Raw genomic sequence first — 23,520 nt, 5'->3', positions numbered from 1 at the left:
TCTAAAGGTAGATTTAGAGTTCTCGAACTGAAAAGCAGTCCAACAAGAATTAGCAAGATGATATTATCCAATCTTTGAGAAGTGCAACAACGAGATCAATCTCCACATATTTAGCTCCCTCTCATTCCTTCTCAGAAAGCTTGTGAGTTTGCAATCTTTATGAGAACTTATGACAAGAACTGGGTATCTTGTTTTTCAGCTGTCTCGTCAGCCTCAGTCACTCTTTTAGGGACATAAGATATCAAAATTACGCTGGCATGAGCAGGCGACTTATGTTAGAATCCAATTGTTGATTAAATTAAGAGTCATTTGATTCTGTAGATCTAGGCATTATGGCCATAGTACTAGTTTTACCAAATCACATTTTGCAACCGATATGACAAAGACTTGTTCAACATCATGACATACAACAAAATTGCCCCCTTGTTTGTTTTTTTCAATATAGGGTCACATTGCTTTATTGTTCTGAGTCGAATTTTTCAATAACGTTACCAGGCCAGCTTCTGTCGTAAGATTCAAGAGAGAGCTTGCTTGACTGATTCAAGTCATGACTTAAGGACTGTAGGCAACAGAATCTAACATTATAGTGCAGAGTTTGTTCGAGTTTGTTGACACGGACAACACACGACAAATTCTGAACTCTGAACATTTCTTTGAGGACTTGCTATCTCCAACCTACAGCTTTGGTATTATCCGATGGAACTACAAGATCGTACCTGGAATCCATTGGCATCCACAGAGATAAACAAAGAAGACCGGTTCTGTGAGTTAGGCATGGGTGGAGGCGGTGTCTTTGTCCTGAGTTTTGTTGGAGAATCCCATCACAGGTATAGTGTAGTTTACTCTTCACCCCTTATTACTTTGCCGCTCAAAATGATCACTTGTTTATAAACAGTAACAATTTCCACAGGTTCTCTCCAGCAGCAATATGTTTGATCAATGAGCTCCTTGACTCGGTATGTCTTCTACTTAAATATGTGGTACGAGTCCATCACAAAAGAAATATGAAGTAGAGATGCGATATCAATCTGTTTCTTTTTCTCCCTTTCTAGCAGCATCTTTGCCAAAGTATGCTGAAAGTGACTGCTGAAGTTGTAATTACACAATATGCCCACTCTGAAGTAATTGCAGAGATGAACTAGGACTATCTCAATTGTCATGATATCTCAGACAGAATCATAGTGCATATATTCCATAAATTTCTCCCTCACGACCCCCCTCCTCCTGTGTCTATCATGGAATAGTTATCAGGGTGCAATATGCCCGATCAAACAACTCACCGTAACTCCTGTTTGACTCCAGTCTCAAGGGACGAAAAGGCACGTTTGTTGATCACTACAAATCAGGTAATGCACTCTGGTGCACATAGCGGTTATTAGCATATATTCATGGAAGATAATTATCAGAGAGAACACAAAAGTTACTTGCGTCATCCTTGATTTTGTGCGAATGAAGGGTAAGTTCTTCTCAGATGGGATGGATGTAAACTACTTAGGATGCACAGACAGAGAAAGGCCCGTTGTAAGTATGCTTCCAAATATTTAAGATGCCAAACACACAAGTTATGTTTTGTAGTTTGCTCATGGAAGTTAAAACCAGGAGCCTGTTTTTTGAGCAGGAGTATCTGATGTCATTTCAGAAGCTTGTGAGCAAGTTGTTGACATTCCATCTTCCAACTATTGCTGTTATAAGGTGAAGTTCCTTGCCAAATACACTGAAAGGGCTCAAATAGTCAAAATCAATTTGTTCAGAAAACGGGTTGCTAATTATTTTAGTGGCCCAACTATCTTTTTTCTTTTCTGTTGATTTTAACAAATCGCTCCGTATATGGCAGAGGTCATGCAGTTGGAGTGGGCTGTATCTTTGCACTGGCTCATGATTACAGGCTTATGAGCTCTGATCATGGTTACGTATTCATGAATGAGGTAAATCTGGTCCCTGTAGGAGAGTCTTGGATTTTCAACTGTTAATGAAGTGCACTGGAGAAGATCTTCAGAAATGCCAGTCTTGAACTTTCTACTAGTGAGCTTTCCATTTTTAGTTTAGTGCATAGGCTATTATGTCGAATCAAAACTAAAAAAGTTCTGTCACACAACTTATGTGTTCAATACTTCATAACAGATTAATTTAGGAATGTCATTGACACCCGGAATTATGTCCGTTCTTCGCACAAAGTTGCCCATATCAACTTTCCAGGAAGTAGTACTTACAGTACCTGTAACTTCCATTCATGCTTTAGTGTGATTCTTTCGACAAAACTCATGGTGAAGGCCAATTTGTGGAAGATGGATTAAATGGTATAGCTACAAATCCAATCTTTTCACAGGAAACGCTATGACGGGAAAGGCGCCGCAGCAGCTGTTATAGTTCAAGCAACATGTCCTAGAGGAACAACTCTTTGGCAAGAAGTCATAAATAAAGGTGATTTGTCATGAATTTCTTCACGTGATTGGCTCTATCCCTGGATACTAACCTTTTCTATGTTTGATGCATATAATAGCCTCGGAGTACAGAGCTAGAAGATGGAACAGAGAGATCTATCACGCGCTGAAGGTGTGCAGTTTTTCTCACTCCAGTAGCTTGAGAGGGAAGATTATCTTCTGATAGGCGTTGAAACTTTGCAGATGGAGATGTTCAAGATCACTACGCAACAGCTTGAAAATGGAGGGATTGGATACGCAAAATGTGAATCACTCCTCTCTGTCACTTTTTGGGAAAGGGGTGAAAGAAATCGCGAGGTCTATTTTGTATCCATCATTGAGTAATGACTACACCTTTTCATCTATCGATCGCTCTTTGTGGTCCGGCATGTTTAGATGGTAATCATGGGGATAAGTATTCCAAAAATGGATTTAGAAAGCTTCATTTTTGGCCTACGTTGGTTGAATTTATTTTGAAGGACTTCCATTAGTCGATTTTTATTTTCTACTTTCGATTGAGACAAATTTTGGAGGGCGAGTATAAAAGAATCCACTCTTCGTTTGATGTTTATTTTTCCTTCGACATACTTTCAAGAATTTCTAGATGAAAATTACATTGCTACATAAGGCAATCCACATTTGTCCAAGGCTTAATTATTTTTTAAGATAGCTGTCCAAAAGGTTCTAAACCTATTGTATGGCACCTAATAGTTTGAAAACCTTTTACATTTTGCCAATATGGTCCTTTCGATCAATTTTGACTAGAAATTGTTAACGTAGACGCTAGTGGCTGACGAACAATTAGTCACATAGGACAGCTGGTATTAATATAGACAATTTTTAAGGAGACATTGGAAATAATTAGAGATTTCTTTATGATAATATCCTTTACTAGAGATAATTTGATTATTTTGTTGATAAAATGTATCTCCCATAATTACGTGTATATATCTCTTTAATTGTATATATGTTGATCAATATATGTTATCTTAAATAGTTATATGATAAAGTTCCTCAAATATATATCCCACATTATTTTATTACTATTAACTACTAGACAAAGGAAATCATGGTTTCACAAGAAAATTAGGCCACATTTCACGGTCAAAATAAAATTTAAATATGATAAACTTTATTCTATCTTATATTTGGTATCTGCTTAAAATATGATAAAATTATATATAAGAGGAATACAACCAAAATAAAATTATTTTAGGGAGAGGTGAGATAAAAGTGGATAAAATTTCTAATATCCATTATACAAAAATTATTTTTATTGAATAGCAAACTTCTTAAATTAATAAAATTAAAATAGTATTTGAATTCTAATATATAAAATTCAAAATAAAAAATAAAAAAAAAAAATCCATTTTTACATATGCAAATTTTTGTTTATATATTTGAAGTTATTTCTATCGTCTAATATAAATTCAATTTATGCAGATATATTTATTTTTATATTTATTACATATTTTAGGTATATTAGTATAATTTACTATTTAATGATATTTTATTAGAGAATAATGGAAGGGGAAACAAGAAAAAAAAATATCTAAAAAAGAAAGGAAAAAATAATAAAAAATAAGCAAATAAAAATGAAATTGGCAAGAGTATCATTAGAAATCTTACTGCCTCCTTTTTAAGTTATCATATCAAAAAATTAATATGATAGGATGTAAATATATCCACATTTATTGTCGTAATTCACCAAATAATATATAACAAAACTTTTAGATTTTATATCATATTCTATCCGTTATTCTGGTTAAAAATCAAATCGATCAAATGTAGCCTTACTGTTCACAAAAGCATCGGTCGGTCCCATCACAGGGTATGGTGCAGATAATGGAGCAAGGCTTTCCTTTGAAGCATCAGGTAGTAATTGTTTAGCCGGGCAAATAAAGCAGCTAAGCTCAACCCAGATGATGATGACGAACTGTCCTTTTACGTCAAAACTGTACAAAGGGGTCCATGCAAAACTAACAGACGCAACCCCCCACTAGGTAAAGAAGAAGAGATGGTGGGAGAATCTGTTGCTTAACCTGCCTTTGTCTTGAAGCCAATCCAACCGCACACAACACCCGCACACACATGCAGCAACGGCCTTTTAGAACCATCTCAATCACCCCCAAGTCATCATCAATCTTCATCTTCATCTCTCTCTCTCTCTCTCTCTCTCTCTCTCTCTGAAAAGACAATGGGGCTTGGCTCTTGTAGCTTTGTATCATCATTGCCTCTTGCTCTTGTCCTCGTTTCCTGCCTTAACGGAGCGATCGATGCCAAAGCCGCACCACCAGAAGTGAGCGGCTGCAACGTCTTCCAAGGAAGTTGGGTTTACAACGATAGCTATCGCCCTCCCTACGACAGCGCAACGTGTCCGTTCCTCGAGACAGAGTTCGACTGCCAGAAGAACGGACGTCCAGATCATCTCTACCTTGGATACACATGGAAGCCAAGTGCCTGCGAATTGCTGAGGTAGAACAGACGTGCATGGATTGAACTTCTCATCTAGCAATAGTTGTGCTCTCACACTGCACATCATTTTGATCTCAGCCACCCTTGGTTTTCCTCCTTTCAGTAACATTTTAGAGCACATAGTTATTGTCGGCAGAAATTTTGAAGAAAGACGAAGAAAGAATCAAGACAAAACAAGGGCAGGGTTAAAACCCATTATTTCACTTGTCGTTATACATGTACTTGCGCTTAGAGCAGTTTCTCCAGGACATGGGGTAGCTTTTCACAGAAATAAAAAATCCCTTCTGTGTGAAGTGTCTCAGAGGCATTGATAAGTCAGAAAAGTTTTCAAATATCGCCCAAAAACTATTTTTCACAATTCACATTAGAATACTAACTGGGTAAGAGGCGATTGGCTAGTCAGTTGAGGAAAAAAGTGGGATCGTCGACATTAAGATACTCGCTTTCGCACCACTTAGCCATAACGAGGTGAAACGCTCGGTGTTCATTGAATGAAATGGTGGTGCAGATTCGATGGAGAAGATTTCGCGAGAAGAATGAAAGGAAAGAAGATACTATTCGTGGGTGACTCTCTAAGCCTCAATCAGTGGCAATCCCTCACTTGCATGCTGCATGTTTCGTTTCCCAGCTCCAACTACACTCTCAATCGAGCAGGAGATGTGTCCACCTTTGACATACATGTACGTCCTTGTTCCTATATGTTCATAATAACTCGTAGCAATATTTACAGAGGGAAAATGTTTCGTTAGGTTTTATATGTCTATTGAATCTTATGCAATGTTCTGTGTTATGAGGGACGAATCCTCATGATGTCGATGGAGGATTGGACAATCAATCAAATATTTGTTAACATGCTCTAAAGATATCTAATGATCAGCCAGTATAAGGCATTACATCGAGAGATTAAACATACTTGAAAGTCTATCGGCTGTCCTTGTCTACTTCAAGTTTCAAGTGTTTTGCAGGACTATGGTATTTCTGTGGTGCTATCTCGAAATGCGTTTCTGGTCGACGTAGTAAAAGAGAAGATAGGAAGAGTTTTAAAGCTTGATTCGATCGTCAATGGCAATGCGTGGAAAGGATACGACATGCTCATCTTCAACACTTGGCACTGGTGGCTGCACACGGGCAGAAAACAACCGTATGTACTTATATTACAGACCCTAACGCGTGATTATAATCCACCAAACAAATTTTATTCCTCTGTATTAGAATTCCAACTAGTCGACAAGATTGGAAAAAATGAGGGAAAATGATATATGAGGTACGGTATACAGATTTGTAGCATAACAGTAACAATGGCATGTTAGATTTGATTGCAGGTGGGACTACATTCAGCAAGGAGAGACAATACGCAAAGACATGGACCGTTTGGTTGCTTTCAAGGAGGGACTCACTACATGGTCGAAGTGGGTGGATTCTAACATCGATCCTGCCACGACCACAGTGATCTTCCAAGGCATATCTCCCACTCATTACAAGTAAGTCATTTTTCACTCGGCTAAGCCTCTTGTTCATGAGACCATTCACAAATGATCAGCCACCAAACTCGTCCTCCCTGCTAACTATTTGAAATCGTCCTTGGGAATAATCAAGCGGCAAGGAGTGGAACGAGTCCAGCACGACTACCTGCGACGGGCAAACCCAGCCCATTTCAGGGTCCGAGTACCCGGCGGGTCCCCCGCCACCGGTAACAGTCGTGAATGAGGTGCTCGGCAAGATGGCGACGGAGGTGACTCTTCTCGACATAACGAAGCTATCACAGCTCAGGAAAGATGGACACCCATCAGCCTTCGGGTCCGAAGGCCATCAAGGGAACGACTGCAGCCACTGGTGCCTCGCCGGTGTGCCCGATACTTGGAATCAATTGCTCTACACCATCCTCGTCAATAGAGGTAGAAGATAATAAACATGACACGGTGAAGCTTGTGTCTCACTTGGTATCTCAAACTGTTAAAAACGAATGACTGTATGTTATCTTCGGGATGTTACGACGTCGTTCTGGATTTTATCTAATAATTATTTTCTTTCATTATTTATCGTAAGTTTTCCTGTTCATTTTCTCATGCCTTAGTATTTGCACGAGTAGACAAGAGCACAAAATCCTATCCCGGTCGTACCTCCTTGCTTACACGTGCGAGTTTGGCTTCATGACAGTCGATCCAACTTCGTCGGGAGCGACCAAACGGTACCCAACGGCCAGAAGCCAAATGCTTTTCGTCTTTCCATTGTGCGTCTTCGCAACTTTTGAGAACTTCTCAATCTATCTTCGTCCACAAAAGCCGAAAGAACATTTGTAGATTCATTGAGCATAAAGTGACCGGACAAGGGAAATATGTTTTACTTCACTTGCCATACTGTTCGTAATATTAGGAATTAAAATTCCTGTAGAGAATACCCGCATCCTTTTCTAGAGAGAATGTACGAGTTATTTTCGGATCCAATATTGATCGAGTCTACTTCAATGGGTATCTCATTATCACCTCCACTCTTATAAATTGATAAATTGAAAATTTTCATAAACTCTTAACAATGAATAATGTGAAATTACCTAAATTGTTGTATTTTATCTATGAAAATTAAGGGCGAAACTTCCTTTATCTCTAGTGCAATCCTCCTAGAACTGCTTCATCTATCTTATCCTTGTGATATTGTAATCAAATGTCTCAATTTTCTCTTTTTAAATTTTACTCCGATTGAAATTATTCGTTTCAAAAAGGATTTAGTTATGGTATACATTTTGTGTAACTTATTTGTTATTCAGTCCGCATTCATTATATATCCATAGGCAGTGCATTTGCAATTAATTAAAGAAAAAATACCACCATTTTTTCTAACGGAACAAATTGAGTGAAAAGGAGCTCGTCTTGTCCAAAAAAGGAAAAAGAAAGAAAAGGAACTTGTACAGATACGACGAAGAAGGGGCAATTTTCTTAGTTGTGTAAAAAAGCAGGGGCCGAATTGCAAAATGTGACTCTCTCTCTCTCTCTCTCTCTCTCTCTGTTGGGGAATCCGATTTTTGCCGCCATATTTCGCAAGATAGGCACAACGCAGCATTCGCAGAGAAGACATACAGGCAGCAGCGCTTCTCCTCGAACTCGGATTCCTTCGCGACTCCCGATCGTCATTCCCCCGCTCTTGAATCATCCGCCCTGGTTCGCTCTCGCATCCGCCGACCAGCTCGATCGGCGCGGCGTCTCCAGTTGAGGCCGTTCGTAACTGGTTCAGTTCGCCTCGCCGGAGCTTCCGAGCTTCGGTTCTGTCTCTCTCTCTCTCTCTCTCTCTCTCTCTCTCTCTCTCTCTCTAGCCATCCGTTGTTTTGGAATTTGCAGCGGTAGATTTGATTATGGTTCCGGAGTGCCATTGTAGGGATCGCTAGTTTCTGAGTGAAATGGCGAAGATCGACTATCGAGGAAACGTAGGGTTTTGGCCTGAATTTTCCGGGTAGATTTCGACCTTTTTTGTGAGGCCTGAGCATGACATAAGTAGGAATTGATGTTGTTCTGGATCTACTGTTTTGCTTTTGATGATTCGGTGAAATCAGGCGTCGGTTGTCTTCCCTTTTGCTTTCACTCTTTGACTTGTTCTGAGATCTTGATTTTGGTGCTTTCTGGAGTTAGAATGTCGTTGAAGCTCAGCTCGAATCTGAGCTTTAATCCATGTCTGAAAATGAGTGCAGATTGTGGACTTCGAAAATAAACTGATCCAATTTGTTAAATGAACAGATTCACCCCTCTCCCAATAGCCGGAACTCTTTTTACCTATGCTTGCTTTTCGTCAGAGGATGCCCTATGACCTTCATAGGAAAGAGGATGTGTGGTTGTGCATCTTTTCGAAGTTCTGAAATTTGAATTACCTTGACGTAGTAAATATGTGGTAACTTTTACTGTATCGCGATTATGTTTAGCTTCTCTGATTAACTAATTGTTCTTGTCTCCTTCAATACATGTTCACTGCATCAGTCAAAGAATTCAAAGCTGAATTCATAGACATGCCTCGTTGTCCTTGCAGAGTTGAAATCCTGAATCTGAAATAAACTGTTTCCCGTGCATACGTATGATTACCGCAGCCATGGCCACTACGATGTATAATGTCGAGGTTTGTGCAGAGGAATTCTCAGTTCAGGATATTAACTTGCATAAATCCTTTTCTCAGTGTTTGGTTACAAATCCCACACAGAAACATGTAGCTGAAGGTATCTTCTGATTGCTGAAATGAGATGCAACGCGTGCTGGCGAGAATTGGAAGGACGAGCTGTTTCCACCACCTGTGGTCACCTATTGTGTATCCTGATTGTACGATTGCTGTTTTGCCATTGGAGACTACTTGTTGCAAGTAGCATTTTGCTCTCTTGTTGTATAACTTTCTGTGAATTACTGCATCAGAATAAAGTTTCCTTAATCTTGTCAAAGGCAATGAAGACGCTGCCAAGATTCTAAATAGTGATGCAGCATGTCCCATTTGCGACCAGGTGCTCTCTAAGAGGTAAACTCGCTCCTGAAAGAAACCTTTGAACCTTTTCTGGCTCTTTAAAATGAAGGCAACTGTATTCTCCTTTTGTATCAGCTATGAAGAGGCATCCAATCATACATTTTAATAGCTTTTATGTTTTTCTCAGTGGAAATACAATGCCATGTTGCTCGACTATGTGTGTGTCATCATCTTTTTAGGATAGTACATTCACAGTAGATGGGTGCTCCAGATGATAAATCAATGCTTTTAGTTCATGCTATCATTCTTTAAAGCTTTCTTCTGTTTTCTTGTTTTCAGTCACATGAAACCTGTGGATATAAATCCGAATGATGAATGGATCAATGTGAGTAAACACCTCCAAGTGTTAGTGAGAGTATCTCTATTTGTAACTATTTACACAACATAGTTTTTGGCTGCTCCTCATGTTACTTTGTAATGATCGTAATGTTGAGATTGGTGCCACGTAATAATGAACTCTCACTGTTGCAGATGGCTATGGCTGGAATATCTCCACAGATACGTATCCTTTCTGTTCTTTCTTCAACTGCTGCTCTTTTTAGAATTGAATAAATATAGGGAGTGAACCGTTTTACCATATATTTTACCTCTTTATTTATTTATATTTACATGAAACTTCCTTAAAAATAGGTAGTCATGAAGAGCGCATACCGTAGTGTGATGTTCTTTGTCGGACAAAAGGAACTGGAGATGCAGTTTAAAATGAACAGAATAGTGGCTCAGTGCCGGCAGAAATGTGAAGTCATGCAAGAGAAATTCACAGAGAAACTGGAGCAAGTACATGCTGCATATCAAAAAATGGCCAAGCGGTGTCAGATGATGGAACAAGAGATTGAGAGCCTCTCCAAAGATAAGCAAGAGCTTCAAGAGAAGTTCTCTGAGAAATCAAGGTTATGACATTCCTGGGGCCAAATGTTTCGATAATCTTTGATGGACCTAGTTTATTCAAATGGGAAGCTGAATTTGTGACAAGGTTTCCATACTAACAGAATTCGCTTTTCATGATAGGCAAAAGAGAAAGCTAGATGAGATGTATGATCAACTAAGGAGTGACTATGAGTCGATGAAACGATCTGCAATCCAACCAGCGAGTGATTTTTATCCAAGAAGCGAACATGACTTGTTTTCAGCCCCAGTTAACATGATGAATAATCCTGACAACATGCGTAAAGGTAATTCCTTGTACTTTAGTATGATACAAGACATCACATTGCTTCATAATTACAAACATGGAAAAGGATGTGAGATCAAATGCAGGATTATAGTTCTTTAGACTGAAATGACCTCAAGAATTGTGGCCATTTGCTGTTTTAATGCTCAACTCATTCTTACTGCTTAAATACTTCCAAAACCAGTTGACTTATATGTTGCAGATTGGTCCATCTTTCCTCCTCCAACTCCAGGGCAAAGAGAGGATGTGTGGCCAGCAAGGCAGAATAGTTCAATCTCTGGTCCTTTTGATATCTCTGGGGGCTCACCAGCAAAACACCCAACCATTCCAGTTGACGCCAACAGCAGAAGGGTCAGTGGCGACCCAGTTTTTGGAGCCGGTACTGCCAACCCCTCAATGACATTAAGGAACCTCATACTCTCCCCCATAAAGAGGCCTCAGCTCTCCCGGAATCGGACTCAAATGTTTACGTAAGCCACAAACTCTTAAAGATGGAAAAAGATAGGATCTAGAAAGAGAGAGAATCACTACCTCTCCCTTATGCATTTAATTCATATTTATGCAGGTTATAGTCTATCAAAGCAAGCACTTCATCTATTAGCATTTTTGGAGTAGCTGGGCAGCGCTGTGAAGTTGGGATTTTGACTGTTCATTGGCAGTTGTGCCCAGTGAAATGCTAAAAACAGAAGGGTGTCGGAAACAGTGGCTTGCGTGTATCTGGAATAGCTGAAAAGAATTTTTGATTGTTTGGGGTATCTGAAGTTTAGTCCCATTTCTATTAGCCGTGGCGGCGTGTGAAGCTTAGGTTTATCTGTGGTTTAAGGTGTCCAATCAGTTTCTTCAACCAGAGCAACATAGAATGGAGTAACTTTTTGTACTTATAGGTTTTGTAAGGACGAATTGATAGTCTTGTAAGGTTCCATGGTGCTTTTTCATTAAATATTCATTGTGTGCCGCTTTGATAGTCAAACCAGAGGGTCAACATGTCCCGTAGCTGTCCCTTGAGCAAGTTATAGTTGTTTGCATCCCAGTTACCATCTAGAGTGACACTTGACAGTAATTCTCTGGACAAAATTATCGACATTCCTAGAGGACATTGAATGTTGGCCGCAGACTTCATACCCCAAGTATATGACCAAATGTTTTGCCCTTTTCATATAATAACTTGCTACAGATGTTAATACCGGAATGGCACCGGGTCCTAGAGTCTGTATCAACAAAGGCAATACAGAGTATAGCTAGTTTTCTTTTTTGGTCGGTGAAGTATGGCTAGTTCACCCCGTAAAAAATTGTCCTGTACGAACTTTTAGAATAGAATGGCATACAATACCCATATACACACTTCTAGCAGCTAAATCAGAACATTTCTTGATCTCACTTATGCTTAAAGCCTGAAAGGCTTTCTCCGATGATGTCACAAGACCGGCCCAAGCTCTTGGTTTCCCCTGGCCCTTCATACATAGCTTTACCAGATCCAACAGCAATAGTTCCTAGCAGGCAACCTCGCAACCTCTCTAGAGAAATTTCCCAAGACCAGAGAGTTTCTCTATGACAATACATGAGAAGACAGATACACTCTCAGAGCCGGAGCCTTGGAAGATATCACAATGTTATCTCCATGTTCAATGGAATAGCGCACGTGAGAACCGTCGATATATATCATCCCCTCTTTGCAAAACCATGCCGCATCCATAACCTGATCAGACTTCACCACCCCATGCATTAGGCTTGAGGCTGCACCAGGTGATATGGGCTCCCTTACCATGTATTGGAGATCCTGAGATGAGATGGGCATTCGGAATCCTCCTGCTGAGAGCATAGCAGCCGTTGATCCAGCAGCTGTTGAAACCCGGAGGCCACTCGATCGGCAATTTACTAACGGGGAGCAGGGCTGGTCATCTTTCTTAATTCTGCCAACAGAAAGAACTATTCAGGAGTTGAGAGCAACAGACAAGAAAAAAGGCAACTGAAAACTAGCGTTTACCTGTTACCCCTAAGCCTCTCACCTGAATGAGAAACGAGAAACTGCTGCTGGACATGGATGCGAAACCAAAATATCATTAAGAGCATATTTTGGCATCAAGCGTGAGTTCACACAGATTGCTATCCTCATCAATTTTGAAGGAACTGATCTATCCTCCAGAATGTCATCAAGCATCTGAAAGAAACTTGAGATAATCATGCCCATATATTTCTAGGCTAAATTTTCAGCAACATGCTAGAGAGGGAGTGCTGTGGAGCGCTATGCAAAGTAACAAATACTACAGACCTATGCCATACCGAGAAGGAATCTACATGATAGGAAAGATAAGCATTGAGCTAAGCAATGTTTGGAATAACTTTTCTGATGCTAATGCTACGAGAGCTTATGAAGCATGTAAAATCATTCAGTATCAAGCAATTTGATGCCATGAGTAGTTGCACTGGTTAAATAACCATGTTTATGCCAACCAATTCTACATCAACAAATCAGGCTTCATGAATGGTTGCATTGCTCATACCACGGCAATTATGCCGACCAATATGATCCAATATGAAAGTATTCACCTTTATGCACAGCATGCACTAATCATAAACATGGAATGCACCAGAAAAGCTTGTGATTCCAGCAACATAAACTAACTAATTGCGCGCATGCTCACTTGTTCAAAATTATTGACATTAGCTGCACAAAGATAGCCTGTGCTCCGTGTGGCATCAAATGCATCATTGAGGTCTTCCACCTACACAGTGAAAACAATGCACCGCTGAAAACACAAAGTTTCCAGAGACTGGGCCGAGACAAATCATCAAATTGCCAAGCATCAACAAAACAACTGAAAACTGACTTCCTTGGCCTGTGTAGGGTCGGAATTCACCCCAAGAACGGGAATTGAGTCGTCCATAAAATGACTGGCCTGCAAGAGAGTGCCATCGCCACCGATCGTCACAACAAGATCCACATTCTGTATCGGCCGCGACAGATCATGTCGTAACACGGGTTCCCAATCTATAGGCTTTCGCTGCAGTATACTCTGACAGAACCTTATGGCATCCTTGTGCACTTTCCGCCGGCTATCCAGATAATCTAGAACTTCCGATGTCTCCAAGGGAACAACAAACGTCAGTAAGAAACCATCAAAGCAGCAACAGCATTCGGTACAGCTACATGCTACTACAAAGCCATCCAAGAAACGCTAGCGAAATAACTCACTACGACATTGTATCAAACACCATGAACGCAAGGATCAAAGCAACCACCTTCACCCCACCCCTCAACAAACACAGAGAGAGAGAGAAGAGAGACAGGAGGGTCTTGTATTATACCTGAGGATTGATGGTCCGAGAAGGGTCGGAGCGACGGACCGGGAAAACATCGAAAGGTTTCAACAGCAACAGAAGCTTCCGCCTTGCCATCCACGTCGCTCTCGGAGCACGTAACAGCCGTTCGTCCTCCTTCAGCTTCTTCCCTGTGCAGTTCAATGGGCAAAGCCCGTGAACCTACTGAATTGACGATGGCCCTCCATTGAATTAGCACAGTTACCAGGCCCAGCATTCAATTCCACTGGGCCCAATGCTCGCCATTGCAATGCTTCTTGCTTGACAATCGATTTAGCTACCCGTCTAGCACGTTCTTGCCCCTCTTTTGCGATCCATGTACTAGTTTAGTTTGAATAATTCTCGTATATCATGATTCAAACTGAATCTTTCATTAATTGGTGGGAAATTGATACAAATGGTATCTGAATTTTGAGCCAATGTGCAGTATGATCCAATGTGGTCCATAAATTTTATATATATTCAATTTAATCGTTGTATTATATGAAATTTTTAATGTAGTCTTTGAACTTTATGAAAATGTTTAGTGTAGTCACTAAATTTGAATTAATGAATAACAACAATGATATTTTTATATAATTTAGAGACTAAATTGAACATATATAAAAAATTTAAAAATTACATTGCGCATTGAGTTAAAGTTTAGGAATCACACTGAACAAATTAAAAATTTAAAATCACACTCCATATTATGATCAAATTCATGAACTATTTGTATTATTATCCTAAATTGTTTTGAACCCTCGTTACTTTAGGCTCGAGAGGGATAGATGGCTACTTATTTTGCAATTCGTGAGAATAAGCAAGGCCAATAAATGGGCCGAAAAGTTGGACTGGTCCATTCACCATCGCCAGGCCTATTTCATAAAAGTTCTCTCGTTTTCATTCGAGTCCCACGAAAGAGAAGACTAAGGAGAAAGCAAAGGCGCAACAAAATCCACCAGAAAACCAAAAGTTCATGAATTCATATAGGAAGGATGGAGATTCTTTAAGAGTGGTGTTTAGCCAATTATAATTATACAATACCAATTTTATTTTGTCTCCTCATACGTGACGATAATACCAGAGTAGAATCGAATGGGCTTTATCCCCTCCAAGATAAGGTTCTTCGATCCTGATATTTCGTCACTCTTCATTGTCCTCGATGGTGGCTGAAGTGACAGGCCATTCGATATCGTGACACGTAATTTGGGAGCAAGACCCGACAATTCTCTTGGAAACCCATTGGCGCGGAAAGGTTCTCTCTCTCTAGGGCATATTCTTTCATGAAATACTTGGTACTTTTCTTTTTTTTTCTTTTCTGAATTTCACGATCATCCCCGCTTCTCTTTTTAGTGGCTTACTGTTTGTGATCGTCCACTAAGGAATCTGATTCCTAATGCTATCACGGTATATAAACAAATAAAAAGAAAAAAGAGACAGATTATTTTTGGATTTGGCAATTTTGGGTGTTTTCTAATTACACAGCCCGACATGATCTACAATAAAAAAAGAGGAAAAAAAAAAACTCGTAGATAGACACAGCACCATTTTGATAAGTCACGTTTATAATGCATTTGGTAACATTTCTATTTTGAAAAATAATTTTTTTTCAGAAATATTTCTTTTTTATATATTTACTCCCTAAATCAATTTCTGAGTAACACAACGTATTTGATAATTATACGAAAGTTTCATTCCCAAAGTATAGAAAAATAATAAAAATGCGTTTAATACGACCTACAAATTTTTAAATTTTTTTAGATTTTTCTTTTTTTCTTTCTTTTTTTTCTCTTTCTTTCTCCTCCTCTCGCTAGCGACGGTGGTGGCAATGACCGAAGTGGGCGATGGGCAGCAACTAGTGGCAAGGACTAGCGACGGGCGGCAACAACGAGGGCAAGTCTTCAACAATCAATTAGAAAAGGAAGGAAAAAAAAAAAGAAAATGATTTATTTCTAGAAATTGTTCCCAAAGACAAGAAATTACTTTTTTTCAACTTCTTATTTTTATTCGAATCTATTCCTGCATACATTTTATTTTTTAACATTAAAAAATTAATTAACATTATCAAACGGATTTATGTTTTTTTTTTTATTTTAGGGAAAAAACAAAGAAAAAGAAACATTACCATGTAAGCTTTTAATTTCCATCCCTAATGGAAGGAGATCAATTACATGCAAAACTCGACAGGCATACATAACATGGAAAGCTTTGAAAAAGGGCTCGACCCATTTTTTTCAATTTTATAACGAAGTCAATAATGAAGCGAAAAAGCATATCTCGACTCTTCGCGCAAATTCCCGAGTACTTAAATTTTTTTTTCCCTTTGGTTAGGAAGAGGGAGGAAGAGAAAATGGGAAAAGTGGGGGTTGGCGTGAGCGAGGAACAAAAGGATAAAAGGATCTTGAAATGTCAAAGGGGGCCATGCATGAGTGACTCAAAAATCTCCACTGCGACAGAAGGAATCAAGAAATAAAGCCGTGGCAGCCGCTTGGTGCACGAAAGAAAATGCGATTCACTCGAATTGGAAACACTCGCCACTGTCTCCTCTTCTCTTGGGGGGCCACCACGCTTCCCATTCTCCTCCCCCTTCATCCCCCATCAACATCATCGCCATCATCACCTCCTTCCTCGCTTCTCAATTCCTTTCGGATATATGTCCATTCATCTGATCAATTCGATAACCTCTGACAGACCACCGACGCAGAGATATGACTTGATCAGAATGGCGAGACGAAGAACATTCGCAAAACCGAGGAGCGTGGAAGAAAATTTCGCGATAAAAGAAGATGCTTTTAGGAAAACCATTTTTTGGGATTATGTTTTTCTCTTTTCGATTTAGGAAATTCATTTTCATGAAATCTTTTCCGTTGATTAATGCATGAAATTCGCGGGAAAGCTTTTTAGGCAAGTAAACACCCCCTAAGTCAAAGGATTAGATGTGGAATGACCGAGTTGTGATGATATGTAATTTTTAAGGATTAGATCGAGCACCGAGCGGTTAGAATTGTGGGGGAGGCGGCGACCTTTGCCAGCTCCTCGAGAACATCATTGCAACACATCATATGCATATCTATATTATTTTTTTCTCCTTTTTTACTGGTATAAAGTGAAAACGTGATACCGCTTTTTAGCCAAAATTGACAAAAATAATGTTAGTTTATTCTAAAGTGAGGAAAAAGATAGATAACGTTTGATCATTTGGATTTGGATTTGATGGGATAAGATAAGTTATGATTGGGAATTCTCGGACTTTTTGGTTATGTTTAACTACCACTCCCCATATGGCCTCAAGTCCGCCATCTCATCCATGGCCCTCTTGATTGGCCTCCTCGTGGTCGCCAATGTCTATGCAATCCTTGCACAAGGGTCGCAACTCCTTGTCACTACGTCACAAAAACAAAGAGGTAGAGATTGCCTTTTAATTAGAAACCTAGTCTTCAACTTGGGTCGTTGTTGAATTGCTCACTCAAAGACTTGCAAAACAGCATCTTTCACGCCTGATGCGGAATTGACGCCAAAATAGAAGTGTGGAAAAAAATACAAAAAACAAGCAAAACTGTGTATCTTTTTGTTTGTGTGAAATAATTGCAGATATAAAAATTGATTTATCCTCGCAAGCCCATCTCAAAACTATAAGCACAATTACAAGAGAAATCAATTTTATAACAAAACCACGAAGGAATTGACTCGACGGTATCATGGAGAGTGCTCGGACAATTAAGGTTTAATCCTCAACAACTGAGGAGCGAAAGGCACCGGAAACTCTAACCCACATATTAATATGTCATCATAGCATTGAGATACTACATTGAGAGAAGCGACATAGAGGGAAATTCGTTGAGTTATTTCTTAACTTTTTTGTCAATGCAATCCAGATTTCAACACCAATATCCTAGATTTTTAATTTGACATTTTATTTAGATAATACCTGGATTCACCTGATCCAAGAAGCCTCTCCAAATTTATCAGATATGATTATTTGTTATTTAATCCGGACTATCCAACGCGGCCATAAGGCATTCTATTAACCAAGGAGAATCGTCAACCGATGAAAATCTTCTCGTTTGAAAGACAATTATTTCGCGTTCAAAGGCAACACATGGGTTTATGTACGGTTGAGTACTGGGGAGTGGCTGCATGGACAAAACAGGGACAAAGATAGCGACCACAATGCAGCGATTAGCCAATCGCAAAAGCAGAGAGAGAGAGGACCCTTTTGCTAGGATTGGCTAAATCGCATAGGCAGCCTGCTGGCCTCCATTACCTAAAAGGCGGAAAATCAAAGGCCAAGTGCACGGTCGAACAGCATCGGTATTGAATCTTTTCCTTCCCTTCTGGCTCACATGAGAAAGGAATCTTCAAAGTTGGTAAAGTTGTCACCGCACAGTAGTGGCCGCCGAAGCGACATGCATTGACATGCCTCCTCCTTTTTCGTTACCCAAAAGCCGTCGAATGAAAGAAAAAAAATAGATACGGACCGGTCTCTCCGCGCACTCCTTTAAAAGCCCAACCACAAAAAAAGGTTTAAATTTGTGCGTGAATATAAGTATCACTTTACCACCCCTCTCTCTTCATGTGTAGACCACACTAAAGACACAAATAATAATCATTCTAACCAAAAATTGATTTATGAATAAAAATTAATTTCTAAAATAGAAATAAATTATTCTATTTATATTCCTGGATAAATTTTGAGCAAAAATACACATTTGATAATAATACAAAATTTTTGTTTTGGAATAGAAGTCAAGATTACAAAGGATTATGATTGATAAATTATATCAATTGTAATCTTTTGTAATCATAATTTATCAATCATAATCCTTTTTTCCTCCCGAGTGTCGATGGACGACGGCAGCAGGCGGTGGCGGGAGGAGGCGGGTGGACAGTGGGTGAATGGTAGGCAGGCAACAAGTGAGTAGGCAGCAAGCAAGCGAATAGCAAGCGGGCGAATGATGGGCAAATAGTGGGCATGTTGGAGATATGCAAGGATCGGACCGAAAATTGTGATTAATCAATCCAAGATTACAAAGGATTATGATTGATAAATTATATCAAATGTAGATTTGATGTATATTCCTTATTATTTTCCTTAGTTAAACACTTATTATGTTGTAAATAGAAGCTTATACAATGAAAAGAATCATATCGAATATACAAAACTACGAATCCTTCTCTCAATCGTGGCCTAGTCTTCAAACTTCTAAAGGGTCAGGCGGGCATGCGGCATGCGCATGGCAATGGGTGGTGGGCGAGCATCGAGTGGCATGCGGGTGAAACCTTACAATCCTAGATCTTAAGTTATAGATAGAGGGAGATTACGTGATTACAAGTACCATTGAAACCCCCACAAGGTGATAGAATAGATATCTAAACATTCTCCAAAGTAGGTTAAATAAAAGCCAATGATTTGCATACAATTAATTTTTCTCACTGGCATACTGAAGTTGATTTAGAAAATTCATTTAAAGGAAAATGATATGTATGGTTCATGTACTTTGGTCTAATGAGTAATGTACTTCCAAGGCTTTTAATTTATATAATATGATCTATGAACTTTTGGTATAATTTTAATTTAGTCCCTAAATTATATGATGGTTTAGGGATTGCCAGAACCAAGTCTACTGATGGACTGAATTCTCCAAGGGAGAAACGATCTTCATTGAAGCTTCAAACCAGTAAAAGCGAACCAAAAGCGTTTGCGGTGAAGACACAACGACCTCTACCAAACCTTGAGAAAAGAACAACCATGCCAGTGGCAGTGGGAGGATGTCATCTCCGGATAAAATATCTTGGAACGTGCTCGATCTCAAGGGGGAAAACTATTTCTCATGCGCTGTCGGGCGGACGTGTACAAATGCTCGCCACTTGCTTTCATCCTCTGTCGACATAGTCTTCTTTCTTAAGGAACTGGCAAATGCATCATTTTCTGGCCCTCCACAGGAATAAGACGACAGAACCAGCTGATTTCTAGGAAAATTTGTTGGCACTGCAAGCTGAGGTTCTGCCTTCCCATTACGAATATGAGTCCCTCTATATTTGTAATTCTCCCTGTACCTCTCTTGTTCGTGGGCTGTCTCATACCTAGGTTGAGTGCCAGATCCTCGATATGATTGTGTGAGTCGGCAATTTTCGACTACAAGGTCATGAACTAGGAATTTTCTGTGACCTGCAATTGAGAAAATCAATCCATCAAAAATGGTAACAAATACGGCCTTTCACTCTTTGGAAAATGCAAATGCTACTAGATTGAGTGTCTAGGCAATTGTTAACAATTAAATCCTAAATTTATCGACTGGGCCACTACCAACTCACTGAGGTGCTCATCCCCAGGTGGAAGGCCCTTGCTCTTGTGGACGCTAGACTCATATCAAATATACAAAACTACAAATCATTCTCTCATTCTTGGCCTATTCTTCAAACTCCTGATAGAGCAAGCAGGCGAGCGGAGGGCGACAGACAAGGGGGAAGCGAGCGGTCATGCAGGCAAAACCTTATTGTCCTAAATGTTAAATTATAGATGAAGAGAGATTACATGGATATAAGTACCATTGAAACCCCGCAAACAGGTAATAAAATAGTTATAAGAACATTCTCCAAAGTAGATTAGATGAAAACCGATGGTTTGCATACAAATGATTTTTCGCATGGGCATACTGAAATTGATTTACAAAATTTTTTTAAAGGAAAATGACATGTATGATTCATGATCTTTGGTTCAATGAGTAATATACTCTCATGACTTTTAATTTGTTTAATATGATTCATAAATTTTTTGTGCATGTTTAATTTAGTCCATAAACTATATGATAGTTTGGGATTGCCGAAATCAAGGCTATTGATGGACTGAAGTCTCCTGGGGAGAACGATATTCAGTGAAGCTTCAAGCTAGTAAAAGCAAGTCAAAAAGCGTCCGCGGTGAAGACACGATGACCTTTACCAAACCCTGAGAAAAGAACTGACAACCATGCCAGTGGTGGTGGGTGGAGGTCATATCCGGATACAATATCTTGGAACGTGCTCGATCTCAAGGGGGAAAACTGTTTCTCATGCGCCGTCGGACGGACTTGCACAAATGCTCGCCACCTGCTTACCTCCTCTGACGACGCAGTCTCGTTTCTCAAGGAACTGGCAAATGCATCATTTTTTGGCCCTCCATAAGAGTGAGACGTCAAAACCAGCTGATGTCTAGGGGGAAATGTTGACACTGCAAGCTGAGGCTCTGCCTTCCCATTATGAATATCAATCTCTCTACATTTCTAATTTCTCCACCTACCTCCCTTGTTCGTGGGCTGTCTCACACCTAAGATGAGTGCCAAATCCTTGATATGGCTTTGGGCCGGCAGTTTTCGACCACAAGGTCATAAATTATGAATTTTCTTTGATCTACAATTGAGAAAATCAGTCCGTAAAAAATGATGATAAATACGGCCTTTCACTCCTCGGAAAATGCAAGTACTGCTAGATTGAGTGCCTAGGCAACTGTTAACATCTATCATTTAGTTCTGTTAAATCCTAAATTTATTAAGTGGGCCACTACCAACTCACTGAGGTGCTCATCCCCAAGTGGGAAGCACTGGTAAAGTTCATATGTCTTGTTCACGTGGACACTGAATGAGACTCATATCGAATATACAAAACTACAAATCGTTCTTTAATTCTTGGCCTATTCTTCAAACTTCTGACAGGGCAGGTGGGTGGGCAACGTGTGCACAACAAGCAGGAGATGGGTGGGCGGCATGCGGGCGAAACCTTATGGTCCTAAATCTTAAGTTATAGATGGTGGATATTGCGTGAATATAAGTACCATTGAAACCCTGCAAACAAGTTATAGAACAAATATCTAAACATTCCCCAAAGTAGATTAAATGAAAACCAATGGTTTGCATACAATTGACTTTTCGCATGGGCATATTGAAGTTGATTTCCAAAATTGATTTAAAGTAAAATGACATGTATGGTTCATGAACTTTGGTCCAATGAATAATATGCTCTCGGAACTTTTAATTTATTCAATGTGCTCTCTAAATTTTTAGCATGTTAATTTATTTATTTTTGGTAAAAAGTACATGTTAAATTTAGTCCCCAAACTATACAAAAATATTATATGTTATCTTTCTATTAATTCCAGTTCAATGACATTATATAGTGTAGATACTAAATTGAACAATTTACCGAATACATTAAAACAATTTAAAAATTCGATGACAACATTGCATATTAAGCTAAAATTTAGAGACCATATTGAACAAATTAAATATTCATGAACTACATTACATATTTGAGCTAAGTTCATTGACCAGCTATGTCATTTTTTCTTAGATGTAATAAGCGATGTGTTGGATTTTGAATGATAGGTGGGTAACCAACAACATTGTCTAAGCATATCTCGAAAAGACACTACTAATGAGCCGTGCCGCCCATGGTGACCCGGCATGCATGGACGAGAGAGATCATGGACGGTAGAAAGTCACGTTGTCATCAATCACTTCCCCGGGGGCGGGGGGGTCGGTCGGGGGAGTGAAGAGTTGTAAACAAAAATGATTAAATCGAGCTCTCTTTAGTTCATGTACCGGCACGCAAAGACATGCCACTACGACATCATGATCCCCACGAATCAATCTGCTTTGCATGGTCGGGGAGACATTTTATAACATGAGGGGAACTTTGCCGGGTGATGATGATGATTCTCGTCCCACTAATTTACCATTATTCTATCTGCTTTGCGCTCGGCTTTCCCATGCGTCGGATTCTGAAAGCGTGCGGTGGCAAGAGAATGGCCGCCAGACAAAGCGCCTCCTTTCCGCAAAATAAAATACGGCGTGTAAAGATTTCTTCGCTGCCAAGATGCAAAAAGGCTTCAGATGAAGACTGAGGCGCATCGTGTCTTAACTTTAAGACCTTCGAATGCCATGCTTTCAGAGCGATGGAAAGACTTCAATCCAATTGGTGGATCCGTTCGCGAGTGGAGTTACGTCGATATGATCAGTATCGGATAGCTTGTCGCGTCGATGTCGAGTAAAGGGCATTAGAGACTCAACTATAAGAGATGCAAAAGTGAAGGGTGGCGCCTTTGCCCCGATCGGCTTCCCTCGCTCTAAATGGGTTCATGGCTCCATGTTCATGATGTTAGTGTCGGTTGTCCTACGTAGTATTACTAGTGTCTATGTCAGTGTCAACCATCCTACGTAACATTACCAGCATTCATGTCGGCGATTCTTCGGTTAAATTAACTAGATAGACTCAATTGACAAAACATAATTGAAAGATTTATAACTAAATTGGTTAAAGTTCAATAAATTAAGACTTTTTGGACAATTTTCTTGTATTTTATGCGACTACTACGATGTATAATCGACCAATTGAAAGGGAGATATGTACACCTAACAACCAAGTAACATGTCATTCATAACACATAAGAAGCGGCAATTGATCAATTGCATCACATCATTACCGCCAAGGGGAAAATTATCTAAAATATCCTAAACCTATTACATTTTTATCAATTCAATACGAAAACTTTCAATTTTGTCAATTAAAGCCTAAACTTTTTCATATTTTGTCAATTGAATCAATCGGGTCAATTTTGGTTAGTAATCACTGATATAGACACCGGCCATCCTCCATAACAAACCAATGCTAACATAAACAATTTTAATAATA

The 23,520-nt window shown here is 39.5% G+C and overlaps 4 protein-coding genes across 11 annotated transcripts; 3 read left to right on the top strand and 1 right to left on the bottom strand.

The window, feature by feature from the left end:
- The first annotated feature begins 470 nt into the window (after nucleotides 1-470).
- LOC104450070 (enoyl-CoA delta isomerase 3-like) lies at nucleotides 471-2,785 on the top strand. 3 transcript variants are annotated; one of them, XM_039315854.1, is made up of 8 exons: nucleotides 474-827; nucleotides 911-956; nucleotides 1,245-1,346; nucleotides 1,456-1,521; nucleotides 1,619-1,692; nucleotides 1,835-2,421; nucleotides 2,501-2,553; nucleotides 2,625-2,785. In XM_039315854.1, exons 1-6 carry the CDS (start codon nucleotides 697-699, stop codon nucleotides 1,968-1,970), a joined length of 555 nt encoding a protein of 184 aa, XP_039171788.1. In that variant the 5' UTR covers nucleotides 474-696; the 3' UTR covers nucleotides 1,971-2,421; nucleotides 2,501-2,553; nucleotides 2,625-2,785. The 3 variants fall into 3 exon arrangements, 1 of the variants encoding a protein (XP_039171788.1); XR_005552261.1 differs by having other exon boundaries at nucleotides 471-827; nucleotides 911-1,346; nucleotides 1,600-1,692; XR_005552260.1 differs by having other exon boundaries at nucleotides 471-827; nucleotides 911-1,521; nucleotides 1,600-1,692.
- Nucleotides 2,786-4,473: 1,688 nt separating this feature from the next.
- LOC104450069 (protein trichome birefringence-like 41) lies at nucleotides 4,474-7,366 on the top strand. The gene is made up of 6 exons (XM_010064485.3): nucleotides 4,474-4,895; nucleotides 5,404-5,575; nucleotides 5,861-6,036; nucleotides 6,218-6,376; nucleotides 6,492-6,790; nucleotides 7,053-7,366. Exons 1-6 carry the CDS (start codon nucleotides 4,618-4,620, stop codon nucleotides 7,193-7,195), a joined length of 1,227 nt encoding a protein of 408 aa, XP_010062787.2. The 5' UTR covers nucleotides 4,474-4,617; the 3' UTR covers nucleotides 7,196-7,366.
- Nucleotides 7,367-7,921: 555 nt separating this feature from the next.
- LOC104450068 (E3 ubiquitin-protein ligase CCNB1IP1 homolog) lies at nucleotides 7,922-11,527 on the top strand. 5 transcript variants are annotated; one of them, XM_039314759.1, is made up of 10 exons: nucleotides 7,922-8,151; nucleotides 8,907-8,993; nucleotides 9,075-9,179; nucleotides 9,308-9,380; nucleotides 9,666-9,711; nucleotides 9,858-9,888; nucleotides 10,021-10,276; nucleotides 10,395-10,558; nucleotides 10,760-11,027; nucleotides 11,123-11,527. In XM_039314759.1, the coding sequence occupies exons 3-10, from the start codon at nucleotides 9,110-9,112 to the stop codon at nucleotides 11,127-11,129; spliced, it is 915 nt and encodes a 304-aa protein (XP_039170693.1). In that variant the 5' UTR covers nucleotides 7,922-8,151; nucleotides 8,907-8,993; nucleotides 9,075-9,109; the 3' UTR covers nucleotides 11,130-11,527. The 5 variants fall into 5 exon arrangements, with proteins under 5 accessions (XP_039170693.1, XP_010062782.2, XP_039170696.1 ...); XM_039314761.1 differs by having other exon boundaries at nucleotides 7,923-8,151; nucleotides 10,790-11,027; XM_010064480.3 differs by lacking the exon at nucleotides 8,907-8,993 and having other exon boundaries at nucleotides 9,051-9,179.
- A 158-nt stretch (nucleotides 11,528-11,685) lies between these two features.
- On the bottom strand, nucleotides 11,686-14,132 carry LOC104450067 (NADH kinase). Of its 2 annotated transcripts, none has more exons than XM_039314757.1 (5): nucleotides 13,864-14,132; nucleotides 13,386-13,630; nucleotides 13,200-13,280; nucleotides 12,564-12,715; nucleotides 11,686-12,467 (listed from the first exon to the last, which is right to left on the bottom strand). In XM_039314757.1, the coding sequence occupies exons 1-5, from the start codon at nucleotides 14,090-14,092 to the stop codon at nucleotides 12,104-12,106; spliced, it is 1,071 nt and encodes a 356-aa protein (XP_039170691.1). In that variant the 5' UTR covers nucleotides 14,093-14,132; the 3' UTR covers nucleotides 11,686-12,103. The 2 variants fall into 2 exon arrangements, with proteins under 2 accessions (XP_039170691.1, XP_010062778.2); XM_010064476.3 differs by having other exon boundaries at nucleotides 13,386-13,640; nucleotides 13,864-14,050.
- Nucleotides 14,133-23,520: the final 9,388 nt, after the last annotated feature.

This window comes from Eucalyptus grandis, chromosome 6 (genome assembly GCF_016545825.1).
Source record: "Eucalyptus grandis isolate ANBG69807.140 chromosome 6, ASM1654582v1, whole genome shotgun sequence".
In the NCBI taxonomy this organism is placed as follows: Eukaryota; Viridiplantae; Streptophyta; class Magnoliopsida; order Myrtales; family Myrtaceae; genus Eucalyptus; species Eucalyptus grandis.
The sequence above is the reverse complement of the archived record's forward strand: the minus strand, read 5'-3'. Positions and strand labels throughout refer to the sequence as shown.